The sequence below is a fragment of the Thermobia domestica genome, chromosome 6 (assembly GCF_964235325.1).
Source record: "Thermobia domestica chromosome 6, izTheDome1.hap1.1, whole genome shotgun sequence".
Lineage (NCBI taxonomy): Eukaryota > Metazoa > Arthropoda > Insecta > Zygentoma > Lepismatidae > Thermobia > Thermobia domestica.
In genome coordinates, this window is record NC_137459.1 from 98,025,256 (window position 1) to 98,048,664 (window position 23,409).

The 23,409-nt window shown below is 36.1% G+C and overlaps 1 protein-coding gene across 5 annotated transcripts in view; it reads right to left on the bottom strand.

Annotated features, from left to right (window-relative positions):
• LOC145688116 (solute carrier family 41 member 1-like) overlaps positions 1–23,409 on the bottom strand; it is a 74,304-nt gene that overhangs the window by 13,913 nt on the left and 36,982 nt on the right. For all 5 annotated transcript variants that reach the window (XM_081761875.1, XM_081761874.1, XM_081761873.1 and 2 more), the window contains 6 exons: positions 20,511–20,655; positions 19,030–19,176; positions 18,095–18,242; positions 13,125–13,330; positions 12,235–12,395; positions 7,914–8,104 (listed from right to left, as the gene is read on the bottom strand). In XM_081761875.1, coding sequence (XP_081618001.1) covers positions 7,922–8,104; positions 12,235–12,395; positions 13,125–13,330; positions 18,095–18,242; positions 19,030–19,176; positions 20,511–20,655 — 990 coding nt within the window. In that variant the 3' untranslated portion in view covers positions 7,914–7,921. The remainder of the gene's footprint in view (positions 1–7,913; positions 8,105–12,234; positions 12,396–13,124; positions 13,331–18,094; positions 18,243–19,029; positions 19,177–20,510; positions 20,656–23,409) is intronic.

Below are 23,409 nucleotides of genomic sequence, written 5' to 3' on the forward strand. Positions count from 1 at the left end.
CAAACAATGTTAAACCATTTGGAGACAGTTGGCTACAAAAAGAAACTCGGCGTTTTGGTATCATACGATCTGGCTCAAAAAATTTTACTTCACCGTATTTCCATTTGCGAATTTTTACTGAAACATAACGAACTAGAGCCATCTCTGAAGAAGTTGATCACAAGTGATAATCTACGTCAACAATGTGCAAAAAAGATTTGAGCAAAGCGAGAAGTAGCTCCACAGTCTGTGGAAAAGCCCACACTGACGAACAGAAGTTATATTGTAAGATTAGTGGGATTGGAAGGAGATCGTGCCTTACGAACTGCAGCCGCCAGACAGAACGATAGACTCGAACCTGAACTGTCGACCATTAATGTGAGTGTACCAAGTAATTCAAAAGAAATGGCCAGAATTGGTCAACAGAAAGAGTGTCGTATACCACGCCAGACCCCATACATCTTTAAAGACCCGTCAGAGAATAAGAGAACTTGGCTGAGAGGCTTTAATGTATCATAGCCTGGAGCTGGCACCGTCATATTATTGTTTGTTCGGTCTCTGCAGAGCTTTCTCAATGGTATTTAGTTAGTTTCAAAAGAGGCTTGTAAAAAGCACTTTATTTTTCTGAACGGAAAGCACCAAGTTCTACATCGATGGGATTATGGTGTTACCGTAAAAAATGACAGTTCATCGAACAAAACAGTGAACATGTGGTTTCCTGATGTTAGTTTTAAATCACAAATGTATTCTCATTTATTTATTTATTTTTACCTCCAAAAGTTCTTTTAACTTTTCAGACACTTTGATTTTTATAATAGTCTTATTTTATGTTATTTTGAACATTATTTTAGTGAAATAAACTTATTAGAACAATTTCTGTGTATTGGGATAATTTCTTGTGTATTGGAAAGTTTTCTCAGATTCTTTATTCGTGAACTACAATAGTGTATTGTTGTCAATTATCTCTGTAAGAACGTGAGAGTATTCAAGTCCAACGGATCCCAGACCTTTGGTTCTGGTAGGTAGTCAGTGTAGACAATGGGAATGAAAGCTTGCATACGACAGAAGATTAAAAGCTGCATAATTTAAGGAAGGAAGATCACGTTATCTGGCGAAAACGCCCTGAGTTCAAGACCATGTGTACGGCGACAGGCGCGCACGCAAAATTGCTAGCAGTTATTGCGCAACCAGTTTTCCATGTGACAATAGCTTGCATCCGACATTCTTGCCTCCACAATTTCTTTCACTTCGTATATATATTTTTTTCTTTTTATCATCCTAGGGGGCGCGGTGGCTCACAAGCAACGTACAGAACAAGGCAGGATCAGGTCCGACTCAAACTTTGCCCAGGGGATACAAAATACAAAAGAAGAAAAAAATCCCGAATTGGAGCTGCCCCCATTCACAAACACCGGAGATATGCTCCTCAGCATAACTCACCACACGACAATCTATATATATAAAAGAGAACGTACAAATCCTTTGTTCCCTCATCACGCTAATACGGCTGAACCAATTTCTTTTATTTTTGGGGGGTTATTAGGATTTGGACCCTAGATGGTTTTTATCATATCACTTTAATTTTTAATTACCAGTGTCTTGAGATAATTGACCATTCAAGTGTCCATAACGTACAAATCCTTTGTTAGATCATCATAGGTAAAAATAAACGTATTTATATGCAACCCGCATGACCGTGTCACTCGGCGGGTTAACATAAATGACAGGCGCTATAATGTTAACATTTACTGCAATCACTTGAAAGCGAAAAAGTAAAAATTATCTAAGTAACAAAGTTTATTGCGTTCCGGGGTGACCGCAGCGAAGCGGGGCGGGTTAACATAAATGACAGGCGATATAATGTTAACATTTAATGCAATCTTCTATGGTTTTTATCATATCACTTGAAAGCGAAAAAGTAAAAATTATCTAAGTAACAACGTTTATTGCGTTCCGGGGTGACCGCAGCGAAGCGGGATGAACGCTGCTAGTATGATATAAGGTAAACGTCGCAAGATACCCGTTTATGTCGAAAACGGAAAGGACGGGTAGTATCGGGATTATATAAGATTATCGGGAAGATATCTGATATGCTATAACACTAACTTGGCGGCCATCTTGAAAGCTGCGATCTTGGATATAGCGTGAGGTATTGAAATGGGAAGCGGGATGTGTGACATATCAATGTAAGGTAAAATGGAAAACGAAATCCAGCGATGTAACTGCTAAAAATATATGTGTAATAATGTGAACGGGTCAATGTGGAAAACTTGGGCAAAACAAACGTGTATGCGAAGGGCAGAATAATAGGGCAATACTCCACGACAATAGTACGCAACAAGTAACTGCGACAGAGTCTGTGCATAGAAGTGCATCCGCCTTGACACATTATGGTTTTCGAAGATATTGGGATTCGTTTGGGACAGTGAAAACGGAATGTTGATGAATCCGATTTTGCGAAAGAGTTGACAAGTGGCCGGCTATAAGCCAGAAGAGGGTCATCCCACATTCAAGCTTGTGTCCAGTCTGTGCATGCAACGTCGTGCCGTTGCAGTCGAAAGCAGGGATGGTGGCCAATAAACTCTTGGTCCTTCTTCAGGAACCCGTAGCTTTAAGTGCTCTGGTTCAGGAGAATATGTTCGCCCCATCAAATTTAGTGCCATTCTGGACGCTTTTTGGTAAAATAGCAAGCGAAGCGTATTCGGTTTTCATCAAAAAATGCGTAATACTACAAGTAGCAGCAGATGCTACTAACGCACAGTCTTCTGCTGCTTAATTCATATGGACTTCAAAAGGACAGATACACATTTCCAAGGCTACTCCATTACTCCATGAAAATGGCTTCAACGCCGATCATATTCGCATCCATATTATACCTGAAAAGACTACCTCGCAGTGCCAACCGTTGGATCTGTATTACTTCCATTTGAATAAACACATGGTGCGACGGATTTTGGAGGCATTGCGTGACCATACCAGCGTGAACCTTCACCAGCAAGACACTGTCCTTAAGCTGCATTCACAACCAATGTTGTTGTCCACGATTTCATATGATGCATCAATGTGGGTGGAAACTAGCTGAATTAGTGGAAGACGTTGCTTTTCATCAGTACAAATAACTGACTTATGATTCAATCTACGACAGCGTGAGTGTTGTACAGGCGAGTGCCCAGAATTTTTTGTCAACAAATGTGCTTGGTATTTGCGGGAGCTGTGTGTCACCCATTCGTTTTACTCACTACCACCACTGCCGAGATTTTCAACAATAGGTACAATATTGACACACCACACGCGTTGTCATATGCAAATGGTGCATGTCTGCAGATTTGTATAGCAGTGTGTAGTATGTTCTAGAAAACACAGTCTTGCCTTATCTACACCGTTGTTTTATTCCGGTCGTCCATTATATACTGTACGTACACATGCACACACACATCTCTCTCTCTCTCTCTCTCTCTCTATCTCAATATATATCCATCCATATATATATACAGTGTGGTTCAGTAATGTTGGACAGCCCTGAATAAATCGAAAACCAGAAGAGATATTAGCAAGAGTGTGGTGGATCCATATACTTGTGGAAGGGGGACGTCTTTTGAGGTACCACACAATGTTACCAGGTCAACAGTGTTGCCAGCTCAGTACAAAGTTGTATTTTTTTAAATGAAACATATAGAAGTTTATGCCATCAAAAGAATTAGTACAGAATGTGAATACCAACAAGCGAAACCGCACCTGTCAGTGTTGCCAAATAAGGAAGTTATAAAGCTTCAAAGATCAAGAAATTAAAGTGTCCGTAGAGCAAAACTAGCAAAAAGGCAAGAAAAATAATACTACGGAATGAAAAGGAGTAACCGAAAGAGTAAACCAAAGAACGCACAGCATCCAGTGAGTAACAGGGTTGCCACAGCAAAGGGGGAAAAAATTGAAAATTTTGCCGTTGCTATAGGAGGAAAAGTGCCCATATGACATAATGCTGGAAACACCATAGAAAGTTCATGTAAGATTCAGGAATCCTAATAGCGTTTGTTCGAAATCAATATCTCTAACCGTTTCCGAGATACACCAAAGGTGTGCGGAGTTTGCAACACTGCATAATAATTCCCTCGCCCTCCAAACTACAGGAACGAGTAATGAAAATGATACGCCCAACCAAATGTAAGAACTACATGGGTCTAATCGTCAAATCAATTATGCAGTGTTGCAAACCCCGCACACCTTTGGTGTATCTCGGAAACGGTTAGAGATATCGCTTTCGAACAAACGGTATTAGGATTCCTGAATCTTACATAGACTTTCTATGGTGTTTCCAGCATTATGTCATATGGGCACTTTTCCTCCTATAGCAACTGCAAAATTTTCAATTTTTTCCCCCTTTACTGTGGCAACCCTGTTACTCACTGGATGCTGTGCGTTCTTTGGTTTACTCTTTCGGTTACTCCTTTTCATTCCGTAGTATTATTTTTCTTGCCTTTTTGCTAGTTTTGCTCTACGGACACTTTAATTTCTTGATCTTTGAAGCTTTATAACTTCCTTATTTGGCAACACTGACAGGTGCGGTTTCGCTTGTTGGTATTCACATTCTGTACTAATTCTTTTGATGGCATAAACTTCTATATGTTCCATTTAAAAAAATACAACTTTGTACTGAGCTGGCAACACTGTTGACCTGGTAACATTGTGTGGTACCTCAAAAGACGTCCCCCTTCCACAAGTATATGGATCCACCACACTCTTGCTAATATCTCTTCTGGTTTCCGATTTATTCAGGGCTGTCCAACATTACTGAACCACCCTGTATATATATATGTGTGTGTGTGTATAGCATACAGACTCACACGGATTTCTTTCTCTCTATGTGTATGTGTTTCTTTGTCGCGTCATGCATGTGTTCCGGATTCCGTTTCTAATTGATCGCGTTAACAACATAACTTCAGTTGTTTTTCTATCCTCTGCTCGCATGAATTCCTATTCACATCCATACCATGCTCGGTAAGTTATCAGAAGTTGGGGCATTGGTTTTAGTTTTCAATTCTACCCGACACTGACATTTCACACGACTCCTTTCCCGTTTCAATACCTCACGCTATATCCAAGATTGCGGCTTTCAAGATGGCCGCCAAGTTAGTGTTATAGCATATCAGATATCTTGATATCATCCTGGTGCTACCCGTCCTTTCCGTTTTCGACATAAAAGGGTATCTTGCGACGTTTACCTTATATCATATTGTCGCGAGGTGAGTTATGTTGAGGAGCATATCTCCGGTGTTTTTGAATGGAGGCAGCTCCAATTTGGCATTTTTTCTTCTTTTGTGTTTTGTGTCCTCTGGGCAAAGTTTGAGTCGGATCTGATCCTGCCTTGTTCTGTACGTTGCTTGTCAGTGGTAGAGCGTTCACATCCGCTGCTTGGGGTCCCTGGAGGAAGTAAAATTACAAGTCAGTGTGTGCATTGATCATGTACAGAAGTGCACGAAGAATTTGATGAGTGAGATGCACCAAGTAAACCAAAGTACTGAAGAAGAAAGTAAGCAATTACATTAATCTATTTTGGTTGTGCATAATGAATTACATGACAAGGTCAGTGCAGCTGAATTGGAATGTGAGTAGAATATTGAAATGAAACGGTGTTAGCGCGTTTCTGAAGAAATACAGGATGCCGAGGTCTTCGTTGAAAATCATGAAAGTAACATTAATGAGATTAATCACTTATACTAAGTATGGTGAAATGTTACCCGATATTACTAACTGACTTCGTCTTTTAGAGAACAAGTTTTCGAGATATAAAGGTTGAGGAATGTGAGAATTTGTGTTGCGAGAAATTAAATAGATTACAAATGTGTGTAAAACAGCGAAAATTTGCGTGAGATGCGACGACATTGAGTTATGTCTGATAGGAAAACAGTGCACCAGGGTATTCATTCAACCGCTGCTCAAATACGCTGGATACAAGGGTGAATCAGATACAACTAACAACTGAACGTGTAATAATAGTGGAAGTGCAAGGGGGATACACCCTCGTGTGAAAGTGGAATTCGAAAGAATATCTAGCAATGACTTTTCTTCACGGGTATCACATAACGAAACTGATATTCGAATAAAAAATGCATAATTTAAGGAAGTGAAGATTACGTTTCCAGGCGAAAATGCTTTGGGTTCAAGACTATGTGCAGGGCGACAGGCGCACGCAAAATGGTTAGCAGTTATTGTGCAACTAATTTTCGATGCAACAGCAGCTTGCGTCCAACATTCTTGCCTACACAATATTATATATATATATATATATATATTACCATCTTAAGTGTGTGCGGGATATAGAATTTTCATTAAAATCGATCTAATTTACGTACATTTTGTCTGAATTTGATTTCAAACGTAGACATGTTTTGAGAAAATGGATATATAGGTATACGTTCTTGTTACTTCTCATTCTTTTGAGTGGTGTTCGAATGAGTGTCTGTCCGTTGCAATCATTTTAATAAAACCATTTTTTAGAGATCTTCCCCGAGATATTTGTCCATGAAGGTTTTATTACAATTTTTCTGAATATTTATTAAAAATACTCAGATGTTTATAGAACACATTGTGTGCTTTTTGGCGCACTTAGGGTTAGGTTAGAATTAGAAACTAGATTTCTGGAATTTCGGCATCTATGGCCAATGTTAGCCCGTCACGTATGAAGGATGTGGCCTGGGACCATTACGTTACGTACCACCCCGGCATTTGTCTGGTGTGAATGACGAAAACTTCACTCACGATGGATGGCCTGAAAAAGCTTTTACACTTTTCCCCACCGAGAATCGAACTCGGGACCGCACACACAAAAGCGAGAGCGTTAGTGAATACGCTACGCGGGGCCACTTCGGTGAAATTCAAGATTTACTCCTTAGTTTGGAGTTTAAATTAGTGTCAGAGATCGTTCGCCTGAACAAGGTACAGCATCACTAGTAATAATAATAATAATAATAATAATAATAATAATAATAATAATAATAATAATAAAATAAACAACGCGAGTAAACAAAATATAACATATGTTTGAAACAAATTAGAAAAAAAATTCTGGTTGGGCTACCTTTACCAACTCCTAACGTATAGTTCTCTCCCTGGCGTAACGACTATGCAAAGAAGACAAAAAATTATCCTAGCCTAAACTAAACTGCAGCGTCTGCCAATAGTAATGCCCCACATTTATTTTGTATAAATTAACACTTAAGTCCGAGAAGGATTCGGGATAACTTATTAATGCAAACGGACAAAGCCCGATTTCACCTCAGTAATATTGTAGTAATTCCACCCAACAATACCAATGAACGTTGTATTAATCTTAAAACAGAATGTTTAAAGATTCATTTACCACGTATTTCGTATACCTACTTTTATTTTGTACTACCTGATACACATCTTATAAATGCACTAAACTGACAGTAAGCTGAAATTGGCTATATAAGTCCAGGTAAGAAAGTGTTAACAAAACTACCTGCGTCTATGGTTTGTCTTTCCCGAGAGTGGCCTTATACCATTCTTCATCGATTACATTCATCGCGGGAAGAATGACTAAAGCCTTCATTTAACATATATGCTTACAATAATGTGAAAAACCTACAAAAATAGTGAAAATAAGACATATTCGAACACTATACAGCTTCTTCACTGAAAAACTTAGACACATTGATATTGGCTACAACATTCTGCGAATTAAATATTATTGAGACACCATTACTTTAGAATACGAAAGAGTAATGTTCCCGTGCCACAGTAAAGAATGAAAAGAAAACGCTGAAAATGTCAAATAAAAGCCTGAAATAAGTAGACAGGACAGTCATTTTAGTACCAATTACTCTTTTGCAGTACACAAAACTTCTCCACCTATATTGCTAAAGGTACCACATTATAGCCTGTATTACGTACGTACACTTACTCCACAGTATACTTACTTAAAGATTTAATCGCCAACATCCTTCCCATCTCCTATGAGGAACAGAAACTCAAAAGCAATTGACAGAAGACTAATTCCTAACAGATCTCCTAGTGCAGTCAAGTATGGTATTGCAGAGTTGTCTGGATCAATTTTTTTAGTCCACATCCAATGAATCATGATATAAGCAATGTACAGGAGAGCAGCAACCTACAAAGCAACAATTCACATTGATTAGTTTTATTTATTTGCATTTTATTATGAAGAATACATTTCTCTCATTATTAGCAGCAACGGAGCGAACATTACCCGCCTACTTAGATAACAAGAGTGTCTGTTTTAAGACTAAGGGGGAAATGTTGGTCAACCATCAGCAGCTGAGAACTGAAGTGACATTTTCAACCTACTCTACAAATAAAGAGTAAACAGGCCAAAACCAGAAAGTAATGAGCCTACCTCAATTCCATATGGGAGTCCGTGCTGTAGAGAAGCAAGAGATGTAAAACTATACTCGTTCCTAATGGCTGGTACTCGGCATTAAAATATAAGTATTAAAATAAAAGAGAACATAAGTATTTATTTAAGGAAAATAATTGGCGCATTTTTTAAATAAGTTTTATAAGAAGTTTAAATAACCGAAGTTTATGTGTTTACCGGATAAATAATTATTATTATTTTATATAGTCACATATTATTCAAAGTACATTTCGAATCGCCTGAATCGCCAGTGTGCTGGAAAAGAGCTACGTGTAAAATTAATGTTACTACGAACCTGATTCAGTGCCTAATGTAGTTGCTACACGAAGATTACGTTACGTAGTTTCCAACTACGCAAAAAAACAATTACTTTTTTTCAGGTATTCAGATAAGCGGCATGTTGTTTAGTACAATAACATTTACATATTGCACTGACAAAAGAGGAAATTTCTCAAGTGCATGAAGAAGGAACAGAGAAAATAAGAACTTTCCTGGAAGAATATAAAATTACAAAAATGTAATGAAATTAATTCTGGTTTAACAATTCTGTGGTTATGCCCTGTAGGCTAAACGGGACGAACGACAAATACAAATGAATAACAATGAAAAAATTGGTGCAGTGAAGATAGTGGAAGGAAACAAGAGAAAATTCGTGGATAATGATGTTCACCACAAACTCAAATGATTACGGTAGAAACTTAAGTCAGCGTTCTGCCACCGGGTCCTCCAGGGGAGAAAACTGGAGAAATTTAAATATTCGAACAGCATGATAACTCGGAAGAAAGAAGTAGAAAGGAATGGGTATTAGGACAGAACTGACATTACATATACAGTATTATAATGTGTCACGTTGTATTACAAACATTTCGAAAAAGAAAGGAAAAAGAAAGCAGAGACAGTCAAGATGTGGTGTTTGGGAAGAATAATGTGAGTATCATGGACAAACAAGATAAGTAATAGCGAGATAGAGATAGAGATAGATAGAGAGAGACCCATTTTATTCACAATTTAAAGTACCATAAGATAGTACTGAAAGGAAAAATCAGACGTGGTAGATCAAGAACTAAGTATGCCATTTTAGTGAAATCTCTTACTAACGGATACTGATAGGATATGGTTATTATACCGTAAATAAAGTTCCGTTACAGAGAGGTTATACAAATTTAGCACTAACGGCTGATACGGTAATCTTATGCAGTATACTCTTAATGCTGCACACAATATAATTATGGCCTAATATCGAAATGCTATACTATGTGTTCTAATTATTGGGACGATGGTAGGGAAATGCCCATTGTGAAGAAACAAAGTATCGCAGGGGAACGGGGGACACTATTATTAAATATTTACTAAAAATGTAGATTACACTAATCGTGACAATTATGAATTTCTTGGAGAAAAGTCTCTAATAGTTTTCTGCAGTATACATACTGCGAGTATTAGTTTCTGTTCGAGATTTGCTGTATTGTCTGTATGACGGATTTTAGTGCAGGAAGTAGTTTCTGTCCAAATACGTATAAAATGAAAATAATTCCTGTCCATTATGAAGAGGTTACTAAAGGTTTGGGAAGAAACGAAGGCTGTCAGTGATCGTTAAAGGAAGAGTTCTACCCCTACTGCACCAATTCTGGTGATTTTTGGTACATGAGTGGAAACTTAGCGTTTAGTACATTTTCGGTAATGGAGGTGTGAAGGGGTGATACGTAAAAATAATCAAAACCGATCGATATTGGTGTCCAATCCATTGTTTTTGAGGTTGCTGAGATTATTGGTGACACTCCCGACATCGCTAAAGTTTAAATTCGGCCCCATCGATATAGGCTGGGGTAGGAAGAGGGTGACATCTAAAATAATAGGAAACGTTCGATATTGGTGTCCAATTCATGAGATGAATAGTGATTCTGCCGATGCCATTCAAGTTCAAATTCATTTTCCATGCGTATCCAAAGGAAAGGATTGGGTTCAAACAATTTACATAAACATTCTTCTCATGCGAAGAATGGGCATTTCAGTTATATATATAATTAATTATCAGGACAAAGAGATCTGACCGTAATATGGAGGTGTCCGTTAAGGAAGGTTTCAATGTATTAGGAATCTACGACTGAATCAATAGATCAAACAAGTATCACTAAACTGACAGATAATTAGATCTTTTCATACTACAGAACAATCTTGTTTGAGAGAAAGAAAGAGAAGAAGAAGGCAGAGAAATAAATTACACTTCTTATAAACTTAGGCACAAAATAAAAATATGACAAGGCAATAGTAAGTGACTGGTCAAGTCTCGAACGTTTATTTAGCTTGAGTTTGAGATACTTGTGAGCAAAGTCGTCTGTGTGTATATAATGTTGAAGTTGACATATAGCATGAACAATACTGTATGAATGAGAAAATTTGAGGCTGACACTCAAAGACAAACATATAGAAAGTCAAAGGCTGGAGTTCAAAGCGAAACAACGCCTTGTACAATAGGAATAGTACGAAAGGTAGCAGGTAAATATGGTGAATCAATGGTAGAGCGCTCACCTATGCTGTCAGGGGTCCCTGCTTCGATTCCATGATAAGCGAGTTCGTGATCAGACAACAATCGCGTCCATGAGACTTCACGGGCTTCTCCAGATTCCTCACACACTCTTATTTCCTTATGCCATATTCCTTTACTATCATTCGTCTCTTTTAGCCTAAAGAGCATAACCGTAGAACATTACATTAAATTATTTCATTTTTAAAAAGACGGCGAACAGATGGCTGAATAAAGAAAGCAACATAATGTGGCATTTCACAACTTTACGTACACAAAGTACATTGCAGATAATTAAGATCGAAACGTTAAAATGTGGGTGAGAGCATTCGTTTGCAAATGGAATATTTGCTATATGTATAGTTCCCATTAAGAAACAAGAAATGAACCTTTTGCAAGTCAAAGAAAAAGGGTGCAAATTAATATAAAAACTGAGTCTTGGCAAGAGGTGGGTAATAACAATGTTCAAAAGAGAAACAATATAAATCTTTCTAAGTTTTTTCTTTCTTTCTTTCTTTTCCTACTATTTAAAGTGGTGGTAAGGAAGAGGAAAGATTAAGTTCTCCGATATCCTGAAATTGTGGAAGTTATGTTTTGAAATTAACTAATTCTGACAAACTGACACCGCACACGATTCGTGGCGATTTTTTTGTCTCCGCGGCGTGAAACTTTTGTTTTTCCTCAAGTCATGTGGTTTCAACACTAAACAATAAGTGGCAAGAAATCCAAACGAAAGTACACATAATTTTGATTGCATCGGTATTCTCACTCTCTCTCTCTCTCTCTCTCCTTTAGAGATCTACGCGTAATGAGTAAGATTTATTTAGTAGCTTTCTTTATGTCACATTCAAAACTTGTCATTTAATGGATCATTGTATGCACTTTTTTTCCATTGGCGCCGAAGTTTAGTAGCTTCGAAACTACACAACGAAACCAACAACTTTGAGAGTAAAAAATGAAATGAAGTGAATTCTTTCAGTTTTACGTCCCACGTTTATGCCGGTTAGGCTAAAGGAGACGGTGATTATGAGAAATGAATGAAATGGTGGAATGATGAAAGTGGGAGGAAACGGGAAAACCCCGAGAAAACCCACGAGCACGGTATTTGTCCACCACAAAGTCCACATGGCGCGAACTAGGATCGAACCAGGGACCCCAAGCACCGGAGGTAAACGCTCTGCCACTGAGCCACTGCGCCCCCTAACTTTGAGAGTAAGATCTCGCCATAGTGAGATACCTCTATATGTATGACACGAGGTAGGATATATTATCACACACACTAATTGATCTAATTTCAGCTGGTTTAGATACTTTACAAAATTATTAATTGAATACATACCTGTAAGACTGCTGCCAATAGGTAGACAATGACGAAAGGTACTGAATATGAGATTTGATCATCTTTAACATAACCAATTGTGCCTTTAATTGTGTAGATAAAAGTAAGATGACCTGGAATGACCATTAACATCAACACTCGTGCAGTCCTAGAATGTGATGCTGTAACAAGAGAACGAGAGAAAACAAAAATACTTAGTTTTAATGTAACAAAACGGCCAACTTGCATTTATATTTTTAACAATTGTTCTTTTTCGTTATGTTATAACGTTCGGATGGTATTGTAAGTAATTTGTGAAAGCACATTACTACTGTCTACTACGACACCCTAACCGTAATCTACTGATCTAATTGCACCGCCCAACTCGGCCAGGCAAAGGAATTATGAACCTACCATCGATAATATATATAACCTATGAATGCGTATCTCTTCGAAATTGCAACCTATTATGGAAATTTTACATATACTTAAATCATACAATCTTATTAACATGAACAGCTGGCCAATCAGTGCTTCTTTTTCAAAAGTATACCTTTACTTAGCCCAATTGCTAAGTTCTTATAAGTAGGCTTCAAATGTAGACTTGAAGAAAGCTTACTTTTTACTTGATAGAACCTACAAACATATGAGTGCTCAAACTTGCCTTCATGGTTCTATATTTTTAATCGAAAACGTTTGATTAAACTACAAACCAGTCAATGTGAAAAGTTAACTTTAAAAAACAATCTCAAACTATAAAATGGTGTAATAAAAAACCGAAATTTGTGGGAAAGCTCACCAAAAAAAACTTAATATTATGTATAACAGAAATCACTAAATGATATCTACCAAACAAGAGAAAGATGGTAAAATATGCTCAAAATGTTATTAAATTTAAAAATGATTCATACCTTTTCCTAGAAATGAAGTTACTGGGCTAATGCATATCATAATGTTATCTGATAAGGAACCCAATTCACCATCCCTATGAAGAGCTGTTGCAAGCCTACTCGCCTGCACTGCAACAAGATTTCCACCTACTCCGTTGATGACAGGTTGAAACACAGCTATTTTTGTAAATTTTGCTACCATTTTATCCAGAATTAGCCCACCAACACTGCAATTAAAATATACAATACAATCAATACTACAGACTGTGAACGGAATCTCAGTTTGCTCACAAAACAATGGTTTAATATAACAGGAACGGGATACAATACAATACAATGCATGCGAAACTCAGTATAAAATCGAAAGGGAGCGCAAACGCAAACTCTGAGGTGTACAAAATAAGAAACAAACAAAGGTAAAGTTCATGCGTCATATGAAAACGTATTTTGATGGAATTTCAGACAGCTAAACAACGTATTCTTCGACAAGATACTATCTCTCGCTGTCTTACATAGAATTTGATTTGTTTCCGGGTTTAACGTCCCTTTTTAGCACAGAGACTATATAGGACGTAGATCTACAACACGGAATCTGAACCACGATCTCCCACCGGGAATCGAATCGGGTCTCCTATACCTAAGGAACTAATGCTAACCATTTAGCTACGAAAAGCCTTAAACATAGTAAGTGATTAAGTACTTTAATGATTTGGGGTTAAAATGAAGGCAAAGAAAAATCCTGCCCTTTAGTGCTAGCAACAAAATGATTACAATACGAAACAGGGTTGACAAAAACCATGGTTTTTATTGAAAAAACCAAAAAACCCTGTTTTTTTGGTTTAAATAATTTGCTCTATGTATTTATATCACATATGGACAGAAATAAGTTTGTTTCACCTTGGTGTTATTATGCAACAACCGGATTATGCTGAAAGGGGTCACATAAGCTTAAAGCGGAGTCCAAACCGTTCCTCGACTTACATCCGAGAGAAATTGTCCTCCATTTGAACTCGAAACCGAGAGTAATTGGTCACAAATGCGATACGTCTGCCGACTCACTCATGAAGGACTCCTGATACGTTGTACTGATCTTTACATACTTTTAATTTAATTGCCTAATTGTCAAGAGTCATTTGGGAAGGACAAAAACATAAACAGTTGCACAAGTGAAACCATCTGTACAGAATTACATATGGACAATTTCAAGATACTGCAGAGTACAGAAGAACTAATTAAGTGAGTTGATTTTAGTTTAGCGTCCCTTTCAGCGGAGAGGCTATATAAATAGATACCAAAGATACTTCTGATTTCAGTAAATGCCTCTCGTGGGGTTTGTATGACCCCTCCCCCTAAAAAGTACGGTATTTCGATGTATTTTATCAATAGTAAACATTGTTAAAACGAAACAATATTTAGAATTTTCTTTGATTGAAATTGCATAGCAATAATAACAAACTAATAAAAAATCACAAAAGAAACATCCATAAATTTATTTTAAAAAAAGTTGCTTTTGTAGCATAATCTCTTTGAGTAAGGAATGGGGAATTTAGGGGGAATATAATACGAATAATATGCGGGAGTGAAAAGCGATAACACATAAATGTGTGTTCATCAAGATTTTACGAACACACACACTTTTACGAACATCTTTCGTTTTTTGGTTTAAAGCAGCCAATCCTGATACGAAATTTCACCCTATTTTCCTAGATTTATCCTGTGACTAATCAAGATTACTCCCAACAAGAATTAAACCAAACTTCTTACACTAAACGGAAATTCCGCTAACTCTTCAGCTCGCAAAGCCTTTCACGCCTATCTATATATATATAAAAAAAATGGGTGTAATGATGTTTGTCCCTCAACTCCTCCTAAACCCCTTGATCAATTTGACCTCACATGACGCTTGCCTAGCTTAAGTTTTTATCATGTTACTTTTGTTAAAATGCGAATCCTAAAGGAGAGCAGGAGTCCACAATTTACGCAAATAATTGAGTATCTCACGATCCTGTCAACTAAGATTACGATCGGCCTATCAACTCCTCGTTTAAGATAAGTAGACAGGTGTTCAGTTTTTTTAAAAAAAAATTCCCGTTCTAAGAGGAACAGTTATATATATATAAATAAATGCAATTGTTTATCCGCGAACCCCTATTAGGCCGTTGGACCGATTTTAATTATTTTTTGTGAATCACGACGTAATCTGGGCTTCTATCACGCTACTGTTATTAAAATGCATATCCTAAGAGGAAGCAAGATGGGCGCCAAAATTGAATTTCTCATGGTTCTCTTAATTTAAGAAAATAAAACTTCGTATATAAATTCATTAAAATAATAGGGCCCTGCTTCAGCGTTTCTAAAACTTTCCGTCTTAAGGACGAGCGAGGGGACATCTTATATATATATATATATATATATATATATATATATATATATATAAATAAATGTACCGATCTTTGTTCCTGAATTCCTCTTAGACCGTGGACCAACTTTCATAATTTTTGGTACAAGACTGGATCATACGCTAACTTGTGTTATCATGTTACTAAAGGAGCGATGTATCTACAATTTTCAGATGTTTAAAAAAAAATAAATAAATAACTAGGTTTTAACATGAGCGCAGGAACTCCAGCGAATTTGAATTCACGTCTTCGAGTTTCCTAAACCACGTACCAGAGGGTTGTGTGTGCTTCCCAATAATCTTTATTCATCACTGAACAATGGGCACTTCAGCTGGTATTTCAACCCGTTCATAAAATCAAAATCTGTTAGGAAAAGTTGGAGTAACTATTTCAGAAAAACAAGAAAGTCAATGAATACGAAATGAAGACCACGCTGGACTTTCTATTTTTTTTTTTTTTTTTAGGAAACATGCAATGTTTTGTACATGGAACTGCCTATAAAAGCCTGTCAGATTTTGACAGGCATTATACAGGCGCCTGTTTCGGCGAAAACATGTGTAAAGAAAATATTACAGGCACATTGTCTTTAGGTGATATGCATGTTGAAAAAGTATTAAACTTCTGTTGGAAATTTTGCACAGAAACACGCGTTGTACAGAGCCTGTACATTAAAATGAGAACATGCAATGTACTCGTAGTCACTCACATGCAAGTAAATGGAGGGAATATGTGCATGTAAAGTACCTTGAATGGATTGTTGGTAACATTCGCAATACAGTAACAATGAAAAGTGCAAGGAAGGTGCCTGTTTATCAACATGTAATATACATGTGTGGCATTCGCATTACATGTAAACTCCATGTATTAGCGTATAGCATGGAAAACGCATGATGTAGAATGTTATTTTACATTTATCATTTTCGTGTACAATCCGCGGCAAAAAACCTGCAACATGAGCAAATAAGTTTATTGTGAAATGACGAAGTCTTTTGCTCCAAAATAAGTGTGTACGGGATGAGGCCGAGGTTTATCCTGGCGTGATTCGTTCCACTTAGAGGTTATGTTCATTCCCTGTGCTGTTAGGCGTAGTTTCACAATAAACTTACATCCTCATGTTGCAGGTTTTTTGCCGCGGATTGTACATGCAAAGTGTGTAACTCCCCTACGTGCAGTGTACAGGTGAACGGGAACATGCAATGATCATGATTGCCAATAAATGAATTCAGCAGATACGTGTGGTGAACAAGGTGGATTGGAGCTAAACATTCACGTTATAGACATACTGTAGGAGACATGTAATATTCAGGCACAAGTCTTCAATTCGACATTCGCTATGCAAGGTCCTGACACATGTATAATACATGGGATTACAACTGAATGCACTGCCTGTTTTATCTCCGTGTACATGCGAAGTGTGAACCCACGTATATGCAATGTACAGGCAATGTGCAAGTAAACGGAAAATGCAATGATTGCCAATAAATGGGTTAAATAGGTGCATGTAATGAACAAGGTTGATTGGGGTGAATCATTAATGTTACAGATATAGGAAACATGTAATATTCAGGCACCAAGTCTCCAGTTTGTCATGCACATATGCAAGGTCCTGAAACATGTATAATACTTAATGCGATGTACTTTACATGTATATTCCGCTAACACGCCCAATAATTCACTAACACCAGTATTTTACATGTATTTAACATGTCAATTACATTTTTATCAAATGAAAAGCAGCTGTAGTCAGATTCTTATGAAGTAACGTATATGTCAACTACATGGAATATGGCGGTTACGTACATGTCTTTCCACTCTCTACATGTTGTTTACATGCATTTTTCACGTTGCAAAGTTTCAAACCTATCAACATGAAAACTACCGTGAAATGAACATGCAATGATCGTGAAAAAAATCGATACCTGTCTCATGCGTTTAAAAGTGTTCCATTTTTAGGCGCATGTACAGGCGCCTGTAAAAATATGCCTGTTTATGCATGTTTCATAGGCGCCTGTAAACCACCTGCATTTTCTGTCTGGGTTAATGAAATATTTTCATCTTAATTTTTGCAATGAAGTGCACTCAAAATCACCAAGCAAAAGTCTTTGAGCTTTACCACGATTTAACTCTGAAATATAAACTTTACTGTACCAAACCACTGGAGTTCAGATACTGACTGACTACAGGTAGCAACTTCTCTCGTATATGAATTATATATATTTATTATGTCATATTTAGTCTGTTATCTACGTAAAGCGGAGGGTAAACTATATGCAGCCTCATGTGCCAATGAGATAAATTTTGCAGCTTAAATTGCCATATAAAAAAGGCAAGTACTTATGACCAAAATGACAATTCATACAGCACTTCTGCATTTTACGAATACGATTATTTGTTTTCGTTAATCTAACAAATTCACATATTGGCATATATAGAGCTGACACGGTAAGCATATACAAACCTGAATTCCGTCTTCTTAAGCTCCATCAGTAATCATTTAAAGCTGAAGTTATCTAAGTATATGACAAACTAATAATTTACAATGAAATATAAATTATTAAAACGGATATTAAGTATTTACGTCCATTTACTTACCTACTGATGATCATTGCAGCAATAATAGGTACCCAACCATTGTATAGCACATCCCTGGTGTGTTTATTCTTTTTAGCGATCCATACCCATAGGGGCGTTACCAAAACATAACCTGCTATTATCAAGGGAGCCAGCCAGTCCTTTTTATCTATAAAAGATGTATAATACATATATTTAAAGTTATAATAAATTACACTTTTATTTAATCTATCTATTTTCCCTAGATAATTAGGAATGGGCCAACAATTTCCAAAATACTTCACTTTATAAAATTTTGTCTCATTAAATTAGGTTAAAATTGTACTTAATTATAATTTCTAATTATTTATATTTAACTTTTTTTTTAAAAAAAAAAAGTTTGGCTACCAACTAACTTACAGTTACACATATATTAATGCTCAAATCTAAATATAATTAAGACCCTTGTCCTAATAATAAGCAGTACAGCACGTTCATGTTTTGTATAATCACTATCCACTTTGAAATAATTAATTTGAAACAATAGAGTTTACGTTGCAATAATATCGTCACAATATACTGTTGTAGAAATACACAAATATTAATCCTCAAATGTAAATATTGTTAGGGACATGTAAATATTGTTAGGCAGCGACATATATTACTGTAATATTAGTAATTAGTGTGAGATAAAGACTGAGACATTTCCTTTTATAATTAGGATTGTTTTACTCAAGTATCCTTTTTGTATAATAATAATTTTAAAAAATGCACTGACCATGAATGACTTTAAAAATAGATATATCAGTCACGTCACTTTGGAACATTACGCAAAGGAATATTCAAAGTTTATATATATATATATATATATATATATATATATATATATATATATATATATATATATATATATATATATATATATATATATAACTAATGGATGTCAACAATATCAAGTTCGCATTTTGGCTACTTACCTATTGCATCATATAAAACTGTAGAAATCCAAGAAAGTAAAGCAAGAGACGTAACATCACCTAAACTGGCAGCAATAGGTGTAGCAACATTATCGGGGTTGATATTTAAGTGTCGGGAGAAAACTATAACTGCAGCGGTAATAAGACCTTAAAAAAACAAGAAAGAAACAAAAATGAACCCATAAATTTCTACATCAAAAGGGAACTTCTTAATGAATTTAATTATTTAGTTCTTTTTTTTAAAACCTCTCACTTAAATTCATCCAAGTTTTCCCTTATCATTACTCGTCCGACTTCTTTGTATGGAGCTTAACATAAAACATTCAAAAATCAAGTAAACATGCAGCAACTATCAAACTATCTAAAGCAGATGCAGTGCTGCGTTACACTTTATGGATCTTTCCCATAAAATTGTTAACATTTTCGCTGCTACAGAAATATTCCTTAACTTCTACATAAACCTCACAAACATATTATATTCATATTTAAAAACTAATTACAGGCTACACTGAACATATTTTCAATAATGTGGATCAAACCTAAAGCACATAACATAAGTGATGACTTAGAAAATATGGAAAAGAAAGAATATTACAATAATTACGGAATGTCTCCATTAATTCCATTTTACCCCAATTCATGGAACATAAATGTGCATACTCACACAAAACAATACATGAAGTATGTCCCTTTGTAGTCACACGTACTTTCTATTCGTATGGTCCCAAAATTTGAATCCCGGTGGGGGTAATGTAACGTGTAACAAATAAATTTCTACACAGCGTGGGAAAAACTACTTAACGAGGTCAACAATTAGAATTAAGACACTTTCGAAATTCAAATTCCAATGTCTGAAAAACCACCAAAAAATGGCTGATCAAAATTGATTGGAAGTAAGTTGCACTTGCTATTACAAGGTATCATAACGTACTCGGAACAGTAATTATAACTCCTTTAATTCAAATGTTTCACTTAGGTTGATTTAAAGGGACAAGTTTTGCCAATAGATGTTACTACAGTCTTCGTATCTCTCTTATGTAGTTTTTACCTTTCACAAAAATTCACGATTTCTCTTACAAGTTTCGGCCTAAAGACTTCAATTTTTTTATAGAATGAACTTCATAACCTATCGAAGGCAACAATCCATGCTGATTATTTAATTTAGAATTTTCTTCATTGTTGAAATGGATATTTAAACCTTTAACAATATAACTGTTTCAACAATGAAGAAAATTCTAAATTAAATAATCGGCATTGATTGTTGCCTTCGATAGGTTATGAAGTTCATTCTATAAAAAAAAAAAAAAAAAAAATTGAAGTCTTTAGGCCGAAACTTGTAAGAGAAATCGTGAATTTTTGTGAAAGGTAAAAACTACATACGAGAGATGCGAAGTCTGTTGTGACATCTATCGGCAATGCTTGACCCTTTACACCAACCTTGAGAATAAGAAATGAAAATTGTGCATGGATACTAAACTTACCAAGAACGAAACTAGCCAAAGAAGCTGTGACAAGACTACTCGCGCAGACTAGAAAAGCATGTTTTAGCACCATATTTTGGTCCATGATAACGCCCATGACAATTGCAAAGATAGATCCCAAGAAGCCTACAACAATAGCTTGACACTGTAATTAAGAAAAAAAGCAATTAATCAAAGAAGCTAAAATGCCAAATTGTCAAATTACAAATTAAATGTTCACATCCAATATATGCATAATAAACATGAAACATCATCAATAACTAAAACAATGTACACCACACATCAGAGGTAAGTGCTCTACCACTGAGCCACCGTGCCGCCCTAAAATGAAAGTATTCGGTTCACATGGAGTTGCAATATATATATATATATATATATATATATATATATATATATATATATATATATATATATATATATATATATATATTAACCAGAGTTAATTCGTAAAGTTAAAAACATTGAATCCAATCCTTACTCTCTCTGAAAATTTCACATCTGTCAGATCTAGGTACTTCTTTTACCAATTTACAAACTAGTACTCACAAATTATGAATTTGCCACCGTGTGATAAACTCAAAAGCATAAGTTGACACAAAGAACCCCATCACATGCTAGAAAATAATACTTGTACATTAGCACATAATGGGTCCTTTCATGGGTATTGCAAACTCTATAGCATATGGCGCACTGTTTGGCTGGATTTTGGAGTTTCTCGGTTGGGAAGGGTTTTCTGTGAAGTGCCATAGTGGAATATAGTGGCATTCCGGAAAACAACATCGGAACTATAGAACGCACATGGTACCCTAAAATGCTGACATAATCAGGACAAAAGTGACCGGTGGGCGTCAATACAGTATGCAATGAAATCCAGGATATTGCGGACTACAGCATCACGAAGCCGGACACTTGGCCGGAGACACTACAGATCAAACGCTTCGTTGAACGTCCGCCACATATAAACACGGCTCATTAATTTATAGAGGTGAAAGATGACTCATCCGACTATATCACATGTTTCCAGTCATCAGTGGTCCTGTTGCATGTTCGCAACATCATTGGTGTTGTGGTAAGCGTTATACTTCCTTATCAGCAGTTCCACCCGTGCAACCTGACCCCTATGTTCATGTCATGTAACTCACGGCGGACTGCAGACTGGATATGGGAGGTGATGCTTGCGCTCTCAGCCATTTGCAATGTACTCACACGATGGTTCTGAGTGACAGATAATCAGCTTTAATTACAATGAATGTGGGCATTACGTTGTATCATTTTCTTGTAATAAGTATCATTTTCTTGTAATAAGCTTGTAATTTTTATTGGGCGATACTTGAATTTTATATGCACTAGCCTGCTATTCCGATAGAAGAGGAAGATGTAAATATTTTTGTAATATAGGTAATGGAATGTTTTTAGCATCCATGACGACGACTTACTTGTTGATTCTTCTGATAAAGACGTAAGTTATACTGTTTTAAGTTGTTCCACGTTAAATATTTGAAATATTTGGAATAAACGACATATTGCGTGAAAAGTAAGTGAATTATTTGATTTATTCATAGTAGCTCAATAATATTTTAAGGATCAGGAAGAAAATATTGTTATATAATGCACATCGAGACTTGTCGCTGAGGGTTTTCTCCCGATCACGGTTCCTCTTCGTCGACGTATTTTGTTGTCATTTGAGTAGGCAATCATCACCTTAGACACTGTCCCTTGGAACACATCCAACACGGTAGCCACTTTCCAGGATTGGCAAAAACCATGGGTTTTATTGAAAACAAAACAAAACAAACAAACAAAAAAAAAAAAACAACTTTTTTTGGTTTAAATCTTTTTTTTTTTTTTTTTTTAATAATAATAATTTGCTCTATTTATTTATATCACATATGCACAGAAATAAGTTTGCTACGCCTTGGTATTATTATGCAACAACCGGGTTATGTTGGAAGGGGTCATATAAGCTTAAAGCGGAATCCAATCCGCTTCTCGGCTTACATCCGAGAGAAATTGTCCTCCATTTGAACTCGAAACTGGGACTAATTGGCCACAAATGCGAATGTCTGCCGACTCACTCACGAAGGACTCCTGATAAAAATACGTTGTACTGATCTTTACATACTTATTAATGTAATTGTCAAGAGCTATTTCAGAAGGACAAAAAGATAAACAGTTGCACAATTGAAACCATTATACATATGGACAACTTCAAAGTACTGCAGAGTACAGAAGAACTAATTTAGTCCAAGTTAGTTCACTACGACTTTCATTATTCAAAGTTAAAGAAATACGACGACTTAATTTGCATATCAGTAAGAAAAGTGAATCAAGATACAAATTATTTGAGTCCACTTTGGCTCAGACTCATTTATACATAAATAGATACCAAAGATACTTCTGATTTCAATAAATGCCTGTCGTGGGGTTTGTATGACCCCTCCCCACAAAAAAGTACGGTATTTCGATGTATTTTATATAGTATACATTATTAAAACCAAACAATATTTAGAATTTTTCTTTGATTGCAATTGCATAACAATAATAAACTATTTACAAAAATCACAGAAGAAACATTCATAAACTTATTAAAAAAAGAAAGCAAAAGTTGCTTTTGTAGTATGATCTCTGAGTAATGAATGAGGAATTAGGTCTGAATATAATACGAATAATATGCGGGAGTGAGACGTGATAACCCACAAATGTGTATTTATCAAGATTTTACAAACACACTTTTACGAACATTTTTCGGTTTTTGGTTTAAACCAGCCAACCCTGCCACTTTCTGAACCACATAACTGAGTTTCAACAATCCCCTTCGGAAATCAGAGAGGGCGCTCATTTTGCATTATCACTGCCTGTCTAGTTCACTACACACTGCCACTCTATTGCTGCTTACGTA